The following is a 15,302-nucleotide window of genomic DNA, read 5'->3' on the forward strand; positions in this document are numbered from 1 at the left end:
CCTGGATGTTATTAACACATGTCCCCATCATCCACATACATACATATCCATGGCCCCATCCTCTTCTTCTAGCTAACTCCCTCCCTCCCTCCCTCCCTATCATACATCCCATATCTTTCGTTATCCAAACTGTGTATTTTTTTTTAAAAAAAATAAATAAATAAATTATTTCATTTAAAATTTAATAAAAGATTAATTGGATATACGGTTGTAAACAAATTGCAAACAATAAAGGTGGGTTGAGGGTCTAATCCATATTTTTGTCTCTGTATGTTTATATTTTTTTTGTATTATTATTTAATTTTTTTGTTATTTTAATTATATTCATATATTTATTTTTTTAATTTACTTTAATTCTTATACTTTAATGTATAAATAAAAAAAATTAAATATGAACTTAGATGACACTCCCCGTCCATGATTTGGTTCAAAGCTTAAGTAAGGAGTTTAATTGAAGTTTTATGACATAAGTTAACTGATGGATAAGTGATACGTTAAGATTAATATTAATAGTTTACGAATTCGATATTTATCTTAGCCAAGGACCAAAAGTCAGCCTATAATTTATGTTTTCTATCGAAATTCAGAGCACGAAGGACGAGAGATTGCGAAAGAACGATAATTTCAAAAAATTTAATATAATTTACAACCAAATATAAAGCATATTAAGTTTAATATAAAAATTAATGAACTTTTTAATTTAATTACACGTGTGACATTAATTTAAAGAGTTTTATGATTTCATAATATAACATTCACGTTATAAAATAAAATAAAATAAAATTAATTAGACACATAATATAATAGAAATTATAGTATGCACTTAAATTAAAAACCATAATGAAATTACTAAATAACAAATTTAAACTAAAAAAGAATTTATTATTATTTATATAATTAGAACGGTGGAGTGGAGTGGGGAAGGGTTGCGTAATAAAAAACGTGAAACGGGAGTTTAAGCGACTTTGATTTGACGGAATTGGCGGTTTTTAGATTGGAGACTCTAATAATAATAATAATAATAATAATAATAATGAATAGGTCACATGTGTGGACATGGCGGACAGCGCATTGCTGCGTCAGTATCTCATGATCGCGGGTCCCACCCTTATCCTATCCTCATTAACCCCCCCGGCTTATTTTAGCAGGATGCGTCTGCGCCACGGCCTCCCCCGACAGCGACGTACATATAGCATCATCATCGTCCGGTTCACGGACACCTACTGGTTGCGTGTCTCCATCTTATTCGTTCTTAAATCATCATCGTAGTTAAATTAGAAAATTTAGTAACAAAATAAATAAATATTTTTAAAAAATAACAACCAACCCCTCTTAATTTTATTCATCATACCTAACTAAATAGATTTTAAATTTTATAAAATATTAAAAATACCCTTTTATTTCTCTCTCAATATTTTTGAAACAAAAATAATCTTCAACGAGTATGACGATTAAATAAGATCTTCAACGAATATAACGATTAGACAAGATTCTTTTTCCCCACCATCACAACTAATCTCTAGAACTCCAAAGCCAAAGATCCAACAATCATTGGATCTAGTGGGGGAACCAAGTGGGGTTTTTGGAAAAGAGAAGGCATGTGTATTTCATGAGGGCACCATCACATTCATCTTTTTCTTTTTTTTTTCTTTACCATCATCACCTTTTCTCTATTTCTTTCTCTTTTTTATTGTCGCTTTGCCACCAGCAATCATGTCTTCGACTAGTCATCACCTTTGGCTATTACTAGCGTCATAAGTTATTACTAAACTCGACTTTTAATTATTTAGATTTTTTTAAATTAATTATTATTGTGAGCCTATAATCATTACTACTCACTATTTTTTCTCTTATATCTAAGTTATTTGGACACTAATTTCTTTATCTTTGTTTCTCTCTACATCTCTTCCGTGATATCAGTCCCTCTCAATCTCCTTGATTCTTTCCTTATCCCTTTGATTTCTCTCTTTTTTTCAAGTCGATTTTCTACCATCTTTAAATTTTAACCCTACCAACACCCCAAGCTAATCCATCAATTAAACATAAAGATGAATAGAGAAAGAAAGAAATATGGGTGAAAAGTTCTAAGACGAGAAAGAAAGCGAGGAGAAGGGAAATTTTCTATAAGTGTATAATAGACTTTTCAATTAAATTTTTTAATAGTAAAGGATCTTTTATCATTTTTAATATATCAAAATACATGTACATGTTGAATCTTGAGGGTCTTAAAATATAATTTCACCAAATCATAATACCCAACGCACCTCCCCTTAATCTAATAACCTAATAATAGTCATGTTATTAGGTGTTGTTTGACAATTATAATTTAATCTCTATTTAAGGATTGTTTTGTTTCCTCTCTATCTTTCCCTCCCCCTTTCCATTGTCTTTAACTCTTAAGCAATTTTTCTCAATCTCATGAATTAGGATTCTCAGTATTTAGTGTAAGTTTAATACCCCACCCTTTTAATGGACATCAGTTTCATTTGATGGTGTTAGAACCATTGTTTTAAAAATCGGACTAGATCGGCCGATCGAACTGGTTTAATCAAGAACCGGTAGCTTATCCGATCCGATTTGACATAAAAATTCAAATCTCCTTCAATTTGGTCAAAATCCGATCGAACTGGTAAATTGGGAATCGGGTTCACCTCGATTTTTTTCACCTCACTTATTTTTAAATTTTTAATTCTTAATTAATTTTTTAATAACATATATAACAATTATATATAAAATATTAGTTATATATTAATTAATAATAGCATTTCTCATAATAATATATAGAATATTAGTATTTCAAATATATATTAAAATATATATTTAATTATAAAATATATATATGACATCATCTGGTCGGACCACTCCAGTCTAACTGATCTGACTAACTGACCCGTGACCCAATTAAGAGAATAGTTCACTCTCCTATCCGATTTTTAAAATATTGGTTAGAACCAATTGATGTTGTCAAGTTAAAAAGAAAACACTAGGCCATGGTGGTAGTGACTGTATATTTAAAGCCTCTCAATTGCTTATCTGTTAAGTCTCAATGTTGATTGACTACTTGGTTATGAGTTTAATACATAAATAAATTAATGATATGGCCATCATAGAATATCATTATTTCATTGAACATTGCTTGACCATTTGCATCTTCGACATTTAATTTTTTTTTTCATAATTAAGATCTTATAATTAGTTACTCTTTAAATTACCCACAAACTATATATATGGACTAGATAATTCAATTATAAGTTATCAAGACACCCCTAAATAAGCTTTAACCCTTAATAGAGATCGACTAGATAATTCAATTATAAGTTATAAAAGGCACTCCTAAAAAGTTTTAACACCTTAATAGATGTCCCGTGCGTGACAAGTTCAAATATAAATTCATAATAAAGTTAATTTTTAACATCCAACATAATTAAGATAAAAAAGAAGAAGAAGAGAGAGTTGGTGTGTTATTTATGAATAATGTTATTTATTTATATTGAAGATGAATGTGTGACATTTTTATTGAATAATAAAAAATATAATATTTATATTTTTATATTGAACATTACTCTGTTATTTATGGTTGCAGGTTGATTAATTTATAATCCAAATCCGGTAATCCTGCTTAAGATGTAAGATTAATTAATTAATTGCGGGTGAAGGATTAAGACAATTTATTTATTTATTTTTTAATTCATAGATATAAATGTACCAAATCAGCCTGCAGTTGCATAAAGATAAAAACATGGAATAAAGGAATATAAATTTGTTTCATTAGCCTGTCTTTCTTCTACGCTTTTTCAATATATTCTAAAAGAGGAAAAGGGGGGACCGCCCTGATATTTTACAAAAGAAGAGGGGACCAAAATGAAATCCCAAAAAACGCATTCACTTGCTCCTTTTCCTTTAACCTACGCCTCCATCTTTTCATCTTTTCCCGTTCCAGCCCCCCCAATAATTCCCTATTTCGCCTCTAACCCCCCCATTTCCTAGAGAAAAAGTTCCGACTGCAACATCGTATTGTAGTTCGCCGCCTCATCCTCCCACTCCCACAGCAACCCATCACACAACGAGAACGCCTCGTCGGTGTCGGCCACTGCCGCCACGGCGGCATCGACGCCGGCCACCCCATCGGAGTTGGGTATCCCCAGTTCATCGTCCGAAGCTTCCAAAAGGCGTCTCATCACCTTTTCTCTCTCCTCCTCGTCTTCCTCGTCCTCTCCCTCACGCCGGCCACCGTCGATATCCGGTCCAGCATCGGAGAAAGCACTGTCGAAGGCTGTGGAGGAGGAGTCGCACGAGAGCTCTCGTTCGAGAGTAGTGAATATGGAGGAGAACTCCTGGTTGGGCTCTTGATGATCCTCCTCCTCCTCCAGGAGAGAGAGGATCTGATTATACGATTTCTGGCGCTTTGGGTCGTCGTCTTCGCTTTCCCCAACAACACTAGGGTCCTCTTCTTCTCTCTGGCGTTTCAACGGTGGTTCCGCCATTACAGAGAGACAGAGAGATAGATAAAGGAGAGAGAAAACCAATAATATATACGGAAGTGTAAAGAGATTGAGATGAAGAGAGAGAAGGGAGCCGAAAGGGTTATATAGAGAGCGAGTTCCGGTCAAAATGAGTGAAGAGTGGAGATGGAAAATTACAACGAAAAAGAAAAGAAAAGAAAAGAAAAGGAAAGGGAGAATATTTTAATGGGTTGCAGAGAGTTTGAGAGAGAGAGAGAGAGAAGATGCTTTGGCAAAAGGAAGGAAATTAACTAAGTCACATAAAAAGAAAAAGAAAAAAGTTGGAGCTTTTAAGAGGGTTTGTACGTTCCCGTGCTGCTGCTGCTGCTGCTGCTGTTAGTGTTAGCTTGTCTGTCACGGGTGGGCTAGGGTTTACTTGGAAGTTGGAACTCCATTTACGTTTGATTAAACAACATTACCCATTAATAATAATAATAATAATTTAATTAAAAAAAGTTTCTGTTTGGATGAAAGACAGATAGACAGGCCGGTGAGGGTATCATGACTGGGAAAGAAAATGACAAAAGTATAGAAAAAGAAGAAGATAGAGAGAATAGAAAGGAAAAGTGAAAGTTGTCCTTTAAAAGCTTTAAACACAGAGAGAGAGAGAGACAGAGAGAGAGAGGGCCGGACTGACTCTGACCGGTGGCGGCCTGTTGTACGATTGGTTCCTCTTTCTCTCTCTCTCTCTTCTTTATTTATTTTTGTCTCCAGTACGCTGCATCCAATGCACATTTATCTTTTATAATTTTTATAATAACTCTAATCAATAAAATAGGCCTTCCCTTGTCATCATTTCGTTCCTTATTTGGTAAAAAATTTAATTTCATTTGTGCCCCCAGTTCTAGAAAGTATATAATATTTAATAATATGTATTTATAATAATAATAATAATTAGTATTATTTTTAATAAAAGTTAGTATAATTGTCAAATAATTTTATAAATAAATAAATATTTTTTAACAACTTTCATTTTATTTAGGTAAATTATGAAGCATTTAATAGTTAAAATATTAAAAAGTTACTCACACATGACGCATCACCGGCTCTTTAATTATACACGCGAATATATAATATATATAAAGAAAATAACCAAATTGAGAGGGTTAAAATAGAGATTTTGGCTTGGGAGAGTGTGTGATGCGACGGCATGCCTGACCTAACCATTAAATTACACAAGGAGATATATGGAAGAAAAGAGTCGGTGAGGGGTAGTTTTGTCTTTTCGGCGTAACCAAACCCATCATCGGATGGGGCAGATGGGAAGGTTGACCGTTGGCAGTTAGTTCATGCCAAAAAAAAAAAAAAAAAAAAAAGAAACGGACGGTAGAGATGCAGAATCACACCCTTCTGACCGTCGGATGCAGAGCTACCATTAGCGAGCCGATGGGGCAACCTCTATCTATGTTCACAACGTTTGACCATGCCATATGATAATATCATGGATGGGTTGAGGCAATTTAATTATTATAATTGTGAAAGAAAGAAGTGATTAATTAATAAGGGAATCTAAAAGTTAAAATATGAAAGCAATTGGTAGAATGATCTTGAGTCACGTGTTAATGTCGAGTAGTTATATCACGATAAATTGAGATTCGCATTAATAAATTATGAGTTCGATTTTTTATTTTATACGATGAAATAAAATTTTTATTTATAATTTATTTTTTTCAAACAATATTACTCTTCACACGTCATTTTATATGGCAAGTATTGGAATAAATAATATACAGCAGGTTGACCGTGTGGGTGATCTAAAACCATTTATAATTACTTACTTCACATTGAAAGAAATTAATTAATTAATTAATAATCATCATTAAGATCACAAGAGGCAGTCCAAGTTGATCTATCAAGGCATTTAATTATTAATTTTTAATTAATTATGAATATAAAGATGCAGACCACAGGGAGGGTGGGTGGGATTGAAGAACCCTCGAAAGTAAGTCCAAAATGACTCAGGAAGATGCACCTAAATATAATATATGATCTTCAACCCTAATTAATTAACGTTCATTAGCCCCCCCCCCCCCCCCCCCCCCCCCCCCCCCCCCCCAAGGTTTTGCTTCACCCTCTCGATGCCTTCCCTTTGAAAAGACAAAACCCTAGATATTGATCCAAACTCTAGAGGGATCTTTTTTTTTTTTCTATTCTTTTCCTTTCTTTAATCCCATGTTTTAAGAGTAATACTATTTTTCTAGTAGAGATAAATAAGGATGATGTGACAATCTATGTGGAAAAAAGTGTTTGTTTGAAAAAGATAAAAAAACGCTTAATAATCAAAATTTGAAAATCATTAGGGAAGATGAAAATGTGCCCAATAACCAAACTTCACACATTTCTCTCCATATGGGCTGACACATTATCGCTATTCATCTGTACTGAAGGTGAATAACATTATTCATATTTTAATGGTGATTTTTTTTTAATGAAAACGTCCTAATACAAGTGTCAAAACTTGAGTGTTCAGATAATATTTTTATGAAACAAACAAAGACATGCTTACCATATATCTCATAATTAATTATATGTTTTCTAAGATAGTATTTGTTAATCAAAATATAGAATGAAAAATGTCAGATATAAGAAATATTCCGAATATTTATCTTTTCTAATATGTTTGTTAAACTTATTTAGTAACTCTTAGAAAGTAAGTCACGTGACTTTTTATCTTGATTTTTCAAAATATGTTTTTCTCTCCCCTCTCAAGATAAGCATATCTTGGTCCAGATAGATAAAAAAAAAATGACGCTTGTGTCCTTTAATGCATTTTAAAAAATTTAATAAACAATTTAATAAAAATCTTGAAATGCTTCTCAGCCTTATTTTGACCATTCTATATTTTGGTTCGAAAAGTATTTCGACCTTATCTTAATACTTTCTTATCTTGGTCATTGTAACAAACGCTACCTTAAGTGATACTTTAAAAATAAAATATCTTTATACAAGAGTCACAATCGAAATAATTATAAACTTTTTATGCAGAAACGAGGAAGGAAAAAAGATCATTATAATGGTCTATAACCATAGGGATTGTCATTTTAATTATGATCATGATGCATATATATTTTTCTTTCAAAGGTGTTAAGGGTAGGATGATTTTTCTAATTAATTCAAGAAAGATGATTGGTGGGGGGGTGGTTCATGCAGGCCGGCTAAGAAAAATTAAATTTAATTTATGAAACATAAACGTATGAAATGGGGAGATCTATAAGCTAACACCTGACCTGCCTGCCCAGCCGAATTAACATTATTTATTATATAATTATTGATGATTAAATAATTAAGATCTAAGTTGAATGTGTTCTTAAGTAAGAAAACACGCAATCCATAGCTTACGCTGCTTGTCGGCTTCCCCTTAAATTAATTAACCTGTGAGTGTGACTAAGAAATTAAGGAGCAAAGCTGAGTAATATAAGCCATTAGCTAGGGTTCATGTGATGTGTGTAAGGAATCCAATGTAGCAGAAAAAAGGGGAATAATTAAGCTGCGCTGCTTTGCTTTGCTTCATGCTTTATGCCTTCCCCGCTTCTTGTTCTTCCCCACCGCTCACCTAGTCTCGTTGCCACCCACCACCTTCATTAATTCCTCGTCCTTGTGAATCTCTTTCATCCTAACTCATTTTCTTCTCAATTTCGTACATCCCAATTATTGTCGGCCATCAAAGAAAAAATAAAGATTCGACAACAAGAGTAATTTAGATATTTTAGTGCACGTGTGTTGCACTCTTTAATTCAATTCTGATTAAGTATACAATTGATTTGAAAATACATGATCTAAGGGAATGATCGAAATAATAAAAAATTTAAGTAATCATACGAACAAACATAAAAGTACATAAATAAAAACATAAATTTGACCATTTAAAAATTGAAACTTAATTAATATCTCATGCTTATTATCGATTACTAAATTATAATTTGAAAATCGCAAATACAACCCACTAAATTATAATATCTCGTGCTTATCATGGTCTTAAAAAGCATCAAGTCACCAAATTGATGATCACCAATTGAAAAGTCATAGCCAATCCGGTTATAAACATGTGACAATAATTGGGCAAAAATATACAATACTAGCTAGCTAGCATATATATGTGTATTAGGAAACATACACCCATGAAATGGAATGAGTAGGCACGATATGTAAGCTTTAATTAGGACCCAAAAATCATGAAAGGGAAATAATAAGTCGGTCCAAAGTGCGTGGCCAACTAATCTGGGACAGAACAAGCTTCTTGTGCATTACATGTCGGATGGAATCCAATGTAGAAGTACTGATGAACTGATAATTAAACAAGAGAAGAAATAAAGGGGTGGGGCGGGGGGTCGAGTAAGTAGGCGCATTAGCATGTGCCAATTGGAGTAGTGGCATCTGAAAGTGCAAGGCACGTGCTGCTTACACCCCTAGCCTGCCTGCCTGCCTGCCTGCCTAATTAATCTCAAGTCTCATATGTCTTCTTCCATCCATCTCTCTTACCCACCACCACTTGTTGAATGTTGTGATGTTTCCTTGAGCTGTCTCTCCACCTTGCTAATAAGTAGCTTCTCACATACGGTTGGCTAGCTACTAGACATTGCCAATTAAAGCCTCAATGTTCAATACTCATGCATGTATCAGCTACAGCTACTTCCGGATATGCATGCATGGATGGATGCCTCACCCTCCACCCATAAAATATGGTATTTATGTGAAATCCCAAAACAAAGTCTCGTGTTATAAAATCATTAGAGAGGAGGATCGCCTTTCGTAGAGAGAGATCGAGGACGAGGACCTCTCAATCATCCACAAGACTATTGCAAAATACCCAAACTACCCCAACTCAAAAGTCCTTAACAATATTGATTGACCATCAGAATAGAATTAAATACATGATCATCACTTCAGTCCCAAGTCTAGCTAGCGACGTAGCAAAACCACTGGCAAATAGTTAACCTCGATCCTCCCTTTCCCATGGACTTAAAAAAAGTGTCCACCTTTCATTTGAGGCACCGAGCTTGCAAGAAGGAGGGAAAACAACGGATGGAGGAGGGAAGCCGGGGGGTTATCTTTTTTTCAATAGTTTTTAAGCTGTTTAGGTTACATTTTCTTTACTATTTTTAAGTCATTTTTTGTTTTCGTTCTAAAATAATGAAAATGCATTATCTTTATTATTTTTAAAAATACATTTTAAGAAAAATATATAAAAAAAACTCAAAATAATAAAAGTTGTTTTGAGTGTTTTCATTCAAAACAAACTCTAAACTCAAAATATATATATATATTTATTTATATTTTATTATTGTATTGGGAAAAAAATATTACAAATTATTTATTCATTTTGAATAATTTAATTTATTAAATAAAATATTATTTAAAAATTATTTTCAAAATTTCTAAGAGAATGCGTTTTTTTAATTTTTTATTTTAAAAAATAGTTTTTTAAAATGAACAAAGAGAAGGCGTTTTTTATTTTCTAAAAATAGACTACCAAAACAAAAAACTAAAAATAAATTCAAAACTTAAAACTGAAAATTGAAAAGTAAAGAGAACGCAGTCTTAGCTTTTAGGTTGTGTAAAGATTAAAAATTGAATAACGTTTAAATTGATAACGTGTTTGGATAAATATATTTTTAAGCTAGCATTTAAATAGTTTGAAAGACTTGATAAACTATGAGAACTTGACAAAAAGATAAAAATAGAAATATTGTTGAATAATGTAAATAAAATTCATAAAAATGTTAAATATATTAATTCAATATACAATAAATATATATATATATATATGTGTTATATATATAGTGAACGGAGGAGGTAGAGGGGTGATGACAATAGTGAGAGAAGGCAGTGATGGAGGCAATGGAGGAAAAGATAGAGATGATGGACAACGGTAATGGAGGATGACGGTCATGGCGATGGAAAAGGAGATGGGTTTGGTGGCAGCAGCAACAAAGAAGGTAGAGAGATAAAAAATGGTAGAGATTGAAAATATATATTTTGTTTGAGGGTAAATTAGTAATTTCATTGGTCAATGTAAAAAGCTCATAGGAACTTGTTGAGTAAATATTTCGCAAAACCCACGAATTAGATCGAAGAAAATTGCATAAAACAGTGAGTTAAAAAACAAAAATAAGAAATCGAAAATACCAAAACAAAACTCCTTATTGTGCTCTAATAAATCGCTGGCGATGGAGGAAATAAAGGTAGGGCTTTAAGACTTAGATTGATCGGTCCAAGACCCACTAAGGTAAAGCCAAGAATAGGTCCCAAGCAAAACCCAAACTAGCCTTAGATTGAACCCAACTTTGCTCAATCGGAAGAAAAACCCAAACCCAAGAATGACAAGCACACAAGGTCGAAAAAACCCCCATAAGAGAATATCAATGACCATTCTTTTTCTTCTCTTCTCATTTTTGGCTATCTCTATCACTCTCTCTCTCTCTCTCTCTCTCTCTTTTCACCCATTCAAAACCACCTCCCATATACACAATATATAGATAACCATCGAAGAACCAGATAACATTTCACCAAGAGAGATGAGATGAGGGTGAGGAAAAAAGAGAGAGCAAAATTGGGAGTCGAATGGCTTGGACGACCAAGTCTTAAACTTCTTCATCAAATAGGCTAGATCAAGATAAGATGGATAATGGGCTTTAGATAGGGTAGCTAATGGGCTTAGACCAAAATGGGTTGGGTTTGGTTCTTGTTTGAGTAACTGGGCCAAGCCCGCTTTCCTCAACAACAAAATAAATTTACTTGAGCCATCTTTTTATTGGGTTTCTTATAAGTGGGTTTGGACATTTCTTTAAATCTATCAATCCCGAGCCAAAGCCTATGATAGTTTTATACTTACTCGATCTTATCATCATCGCTTTGGACTTGTTAGGTATCACACCCTAACAAATCTCCACCTCGATACCTAACAAGGTTTGCACACAAGCAAATAATACATTAGTTGATGAAAGTACCAAATAAATTGGAATGTTCACTTACCTTTACCAATGCTTAGAAATGTAAGATAACTTCTAAACTTGGTCAACGTGAGAACCTTAGTTCTCATATCTGAAGGGTTATACTCAGACAATACCTTCTCAAGCCTAACAACATCTTGGGACACAATGTCACATATAAAATGAAGTCTGACATCTATGTGCTTAGTGCATTCGTGAAACACTGAATTTTTACACAGATAAATAGCAGATTGACTATCTGAATGTCCGATTACATTATTACTTAAAACATTTAGTTCTTTAAGTAAACCCTTAAACCACAGTGCTTCTTTAATAGCTTCAATGGTAACTATATATTCTGATTCGGTGGTAAATAGTGCAATAATGTGTTGGATTTGTGACTTCCAACTAATGCAAGAATCACACAAAGTAAACACATAGGAAGATGTAGATTTCCTATTATCCTTATCATCCGCATAATCAAAATCAGTAAAACCCTTTAATTTCACTCATTCAGTTGTATGTTTATACACTAAGCCAATATCATAAGAACCCTCCAGATATCTTAATAACCATTTCAATGCCTCCCAATGTTTAGAACCAGGATCAAACATAAACCTGCTAAATGTACTAACTGCATGAGCTAAGTTAGGTCTAATACACACCATTAAATACATTACCGATCCAATGACATTAGTTTACGGTATTTTACTCATGTATTCTTTTTCTTTTTCATCAGTAGGGGACTGTTCCTTAGACAATATGAAATGGTTAGCGGTAGAGGTAAGGTGACAGGTTTACAATCATGCATGCTAAATTTTTTCAATATTTTCAGAACGTAAGATGATTGATGTAAAAATAAATATGAATTTGATCTATCTCTTTCAATTTTCATGCCTAGGATTTTTTTAACATTCCCTAGGTCTTTCATATCAAATTCTTTATCTAGAGTTATTTTTATCTCATTTATCATCTTTGAATCTGGGCCAATTAAAAGCATGTTGTCAACATATAATAATAAGAACACACAGTTATTATCATGTTGCTAAAAATATAAGTAGTGATCAAATCCACTCATTTTAAACCCAATGGAATGCACAAAAGAGTCAAAGCGTTTGTACCATTGCCTAAGGGTTTGTTTCAAACCATATAATGTTTTTTTAAGATAACACACATGATTAGGTTTATCTCTATCTTCAAAACCCCTGGGTTGAGATATATAAATCTATGCTTCAAGATAACTATGTAGGAATGCAGTTTTCATGTCAAGTTGTTCAAGTTCCCAGTTAAAATATGCAACTAAGTTAGCATGACACGTATAATGTTATACTTGACAACATGAGAAAAGATTTCATTATAGTCTATCCCCTATTTTTGGGTGAATCCCTTAGCTATCAATCTAGTTTTAAATCTTACTGGTTCATCCCTACTAATACCTTCTTTAACTTTATAAATTCATTTACAACACACTAAGGATTTGTTTTTCGGCTTAGGTACTAATTCCCAAGTTTGATTTTTATAGAGGGATCTTATCTCCTCTTTCATTGCTTTGATCCATTACTTAAAGTTTTCACTTTTAATTGCCTCATCATATGTATTTGGCTATTTATCAACTAATTCTTGATAATTGACACCAAGACTATAATCGATTTCCAATCTTTTGGGAGTTCTATGTGGTTTTTTCTCTCTCTATCTCTGGCCAGTTGATAATTAGTTAGAGAGTCATGGTCATCAGGATATTCTTCTATTATATTCTCAGTACTCTCTTCCTCAATAATAGGCTGATCTTGCATGTCATTCTCCACCTTACTCGGGGCAATGGGAATGTGGGTACTCACTTTCTCCACCTCATCCTCAAACTCTTCACTGACGCTATCTTGCCTTTTCTCACTTACCAAATCAGACTCATCCTTAAGACATGGCATATCTAATTCATTAAATGTGACATTTTGACTAATAAGGATTTTAACACCTTTTTGGCTTTTATTCCATAACCTGTATCCCTTGACACCTTTAGGGTAATCTAAGAAGATACACTTCCTAACTCTAGGATCTAGCTTTCCCTCACTCTGATGAGAGAAAACAGCACAACCAAAGGTTCTCAACATAGAATAGTCAACACATTTACCATACCAACGTTCATAAAGAGTATCACTATTCAAACAACAGAGGGAGTTAAATTGGTCAAATAATAAGTAGTCATAATCGCTTCACCCCAAAATGACTTAGGCACACCAGAACTCAACATCATACATCTAATTTTATCAAGTAAAGCGTTATTCATCCTTTCAGCAATTCCATTCTATTGTGGAGTATAAGAAACTATTTTGTGTTTAATGATGCCACTCTCAATGCACATATTATCAAAATCAGCATTATAGAACTCAAGACCATTATTGTAATACCCAAGAATGGTTTGAGGATATAAATGGTATTTAATGAAGGGCATAAATAGAATTTGCAGAAAAATGAGACTATAGGGTACACTAACGCAGTTTTGGATGATCGAATTAGTCAGAGGGAGTACCTCGGGACTTAGAGGTCTAAAGAAAATGGTACATCAGTAACAAGCGTTCCGAGAAAAGAATTATGGCATCGAAAGAAATGAGATCGGGAACAGTTTTCAGTACAACAAAAATACAGCTGCCGATTAGCTCGTAATACCGAATTGTTATAGACGATATCCAAAAAATCAATGGAGTGTTTCTAGGACTAATATTTGATGTATAGGACAACTTTTAAGTGATTTCAGGTTGAATCGAGTGGATTTGAGGTTAAAACGATCAATCGGGCTTAAGTGTAATTTTCTAAAATTACCTGAGGGAGGTCAAAACGGTAATTTTTTGAAAGTTTCAAGGGAGAAATGAGAAGTAATAATCTTGAGGGTCTTAGTGATGCTAGAAAGATCAGGGGCTTGAGGATAAGGGCCAAAATGCAAAAGGAAGTTTTTAAGGGGCTAAAATGTAATTTTTGAAAATCTGCCAAAGCATGGCAGATCTGGCCACGGATTCGGCTGGAAAATCGGGAGATTTGGGCAGCAAATCTCGTTAGGGCATGGCCTAGGGTAGTCTAGGAAGTGTGTGGGGAAAGGTATGGCCGAAAATTGGCCACGTGGAGGTCGTTTTTAGCCTATAAATAGCCAAGGGTTTCGGCCAAAAATGAAGCAACAAATTGCTCGATTTTGAGGGTGAATCGAGGGAATCAAATAAGGGGCTTTTGATCCTTGAGGCAAGATGAGCATTTCTGGTAAGTTTCGTGAATTTTCGAGGTGTTTTGAAGGGGTTTCGGAGGCTCGTTGGAAAAGGGAGGCGGATTGTGGCGCTACGCCTGAAACCACCCTATCGGGGGCCTTGCCGATGGCCTTTCGGCCTAAAATCGGTGGCAATGTGATCGACTGGAAGTGGGATTCCAGCTGGTGTGATCGGGGGCAAATTCCGGTGCCGGCCAGCGATCAGCTCGTCGGAGAAGAAAGGGCGCGTGCAATGCACGCGCATCACCACTCGCCCGCGCGTGGAGGCTCAGGTATTTTTGAAATTTTTTTATTATTTCGATAAAAATAAATTATAAATTATGGTGGAAGAAAATTTTGAAAAATGTTGGAGAAAATGGTTATTTTGTAATTTTTAAGGGAAATAAGGCTTATGAAAATAGGAGAAAAATCTGGAAAATTTCTAGAAAAAATTCCATAGGCTTATAAATATTGTTTTATGAATTTTTGTGGAGAAAAGTTTAGAAAAATGCTTGAAGAGGTATTTACTTGAAATTATCAAGAGAAAAATAGGAAGAAATTAGAGAAAAATAATGAGAAAATTGGGAAAATAGATATTGACTTTCCTTTGAATACATATGATGTCTAGGGTATCGTTGAGGC

General features: G+C 33.8%; 1 protein-coding gene across 1 annotated transcript; it reads right to left on the reverse strand.

The window, feature by feature from the left end:
• Nucleotides 1-3,745: 3,745 nt before the first annotated feature.
• LOC127796465 (uncharacterized) lies at nucleotides 3,746-4,702 on the reverse strand. The gene has a single exon (XM_052328617.1). It carries the CDS (start codon nucleotides 4,482-4,484, stop codon nucleotides 3,984-3,986), a length of 501 nt encoding a protein of 166 aa, XP_052184577.1. The 5' UTR covers nucleotides 4,485-4,702; the 3' UTR covers nucleotides 3,746-3,983.
• Between the last annotated feature and the right edge of the window lie 10,600 nt (nucleotides 4,703-15,302).

Source organism: Diospyros lotus, chromosome 3 (genome assembly GCF_014633365.1).
Source record: "Diospyros lotus cultivar Yz01 chromosome 3, ASM1463336v1, whole genome shotgun sequence".
Taxonomy (NCBI): Eukaryota; Viridiplantae; Streptophyta; class Magnoliopsida; order Ericales; family Ebenaceae; genus Diospyros; species Diospyros lotus.

What these genes read in the sequence shown, in the direction of transcription:
- LOC127796465 (XM_052328617.1), bottom strand. Translation starts at nt 4,484, where the DNA reads ATGGCGGAACCACCGTTGAAACGCCAGAGAGAAGAAGAGGACCCTAGT.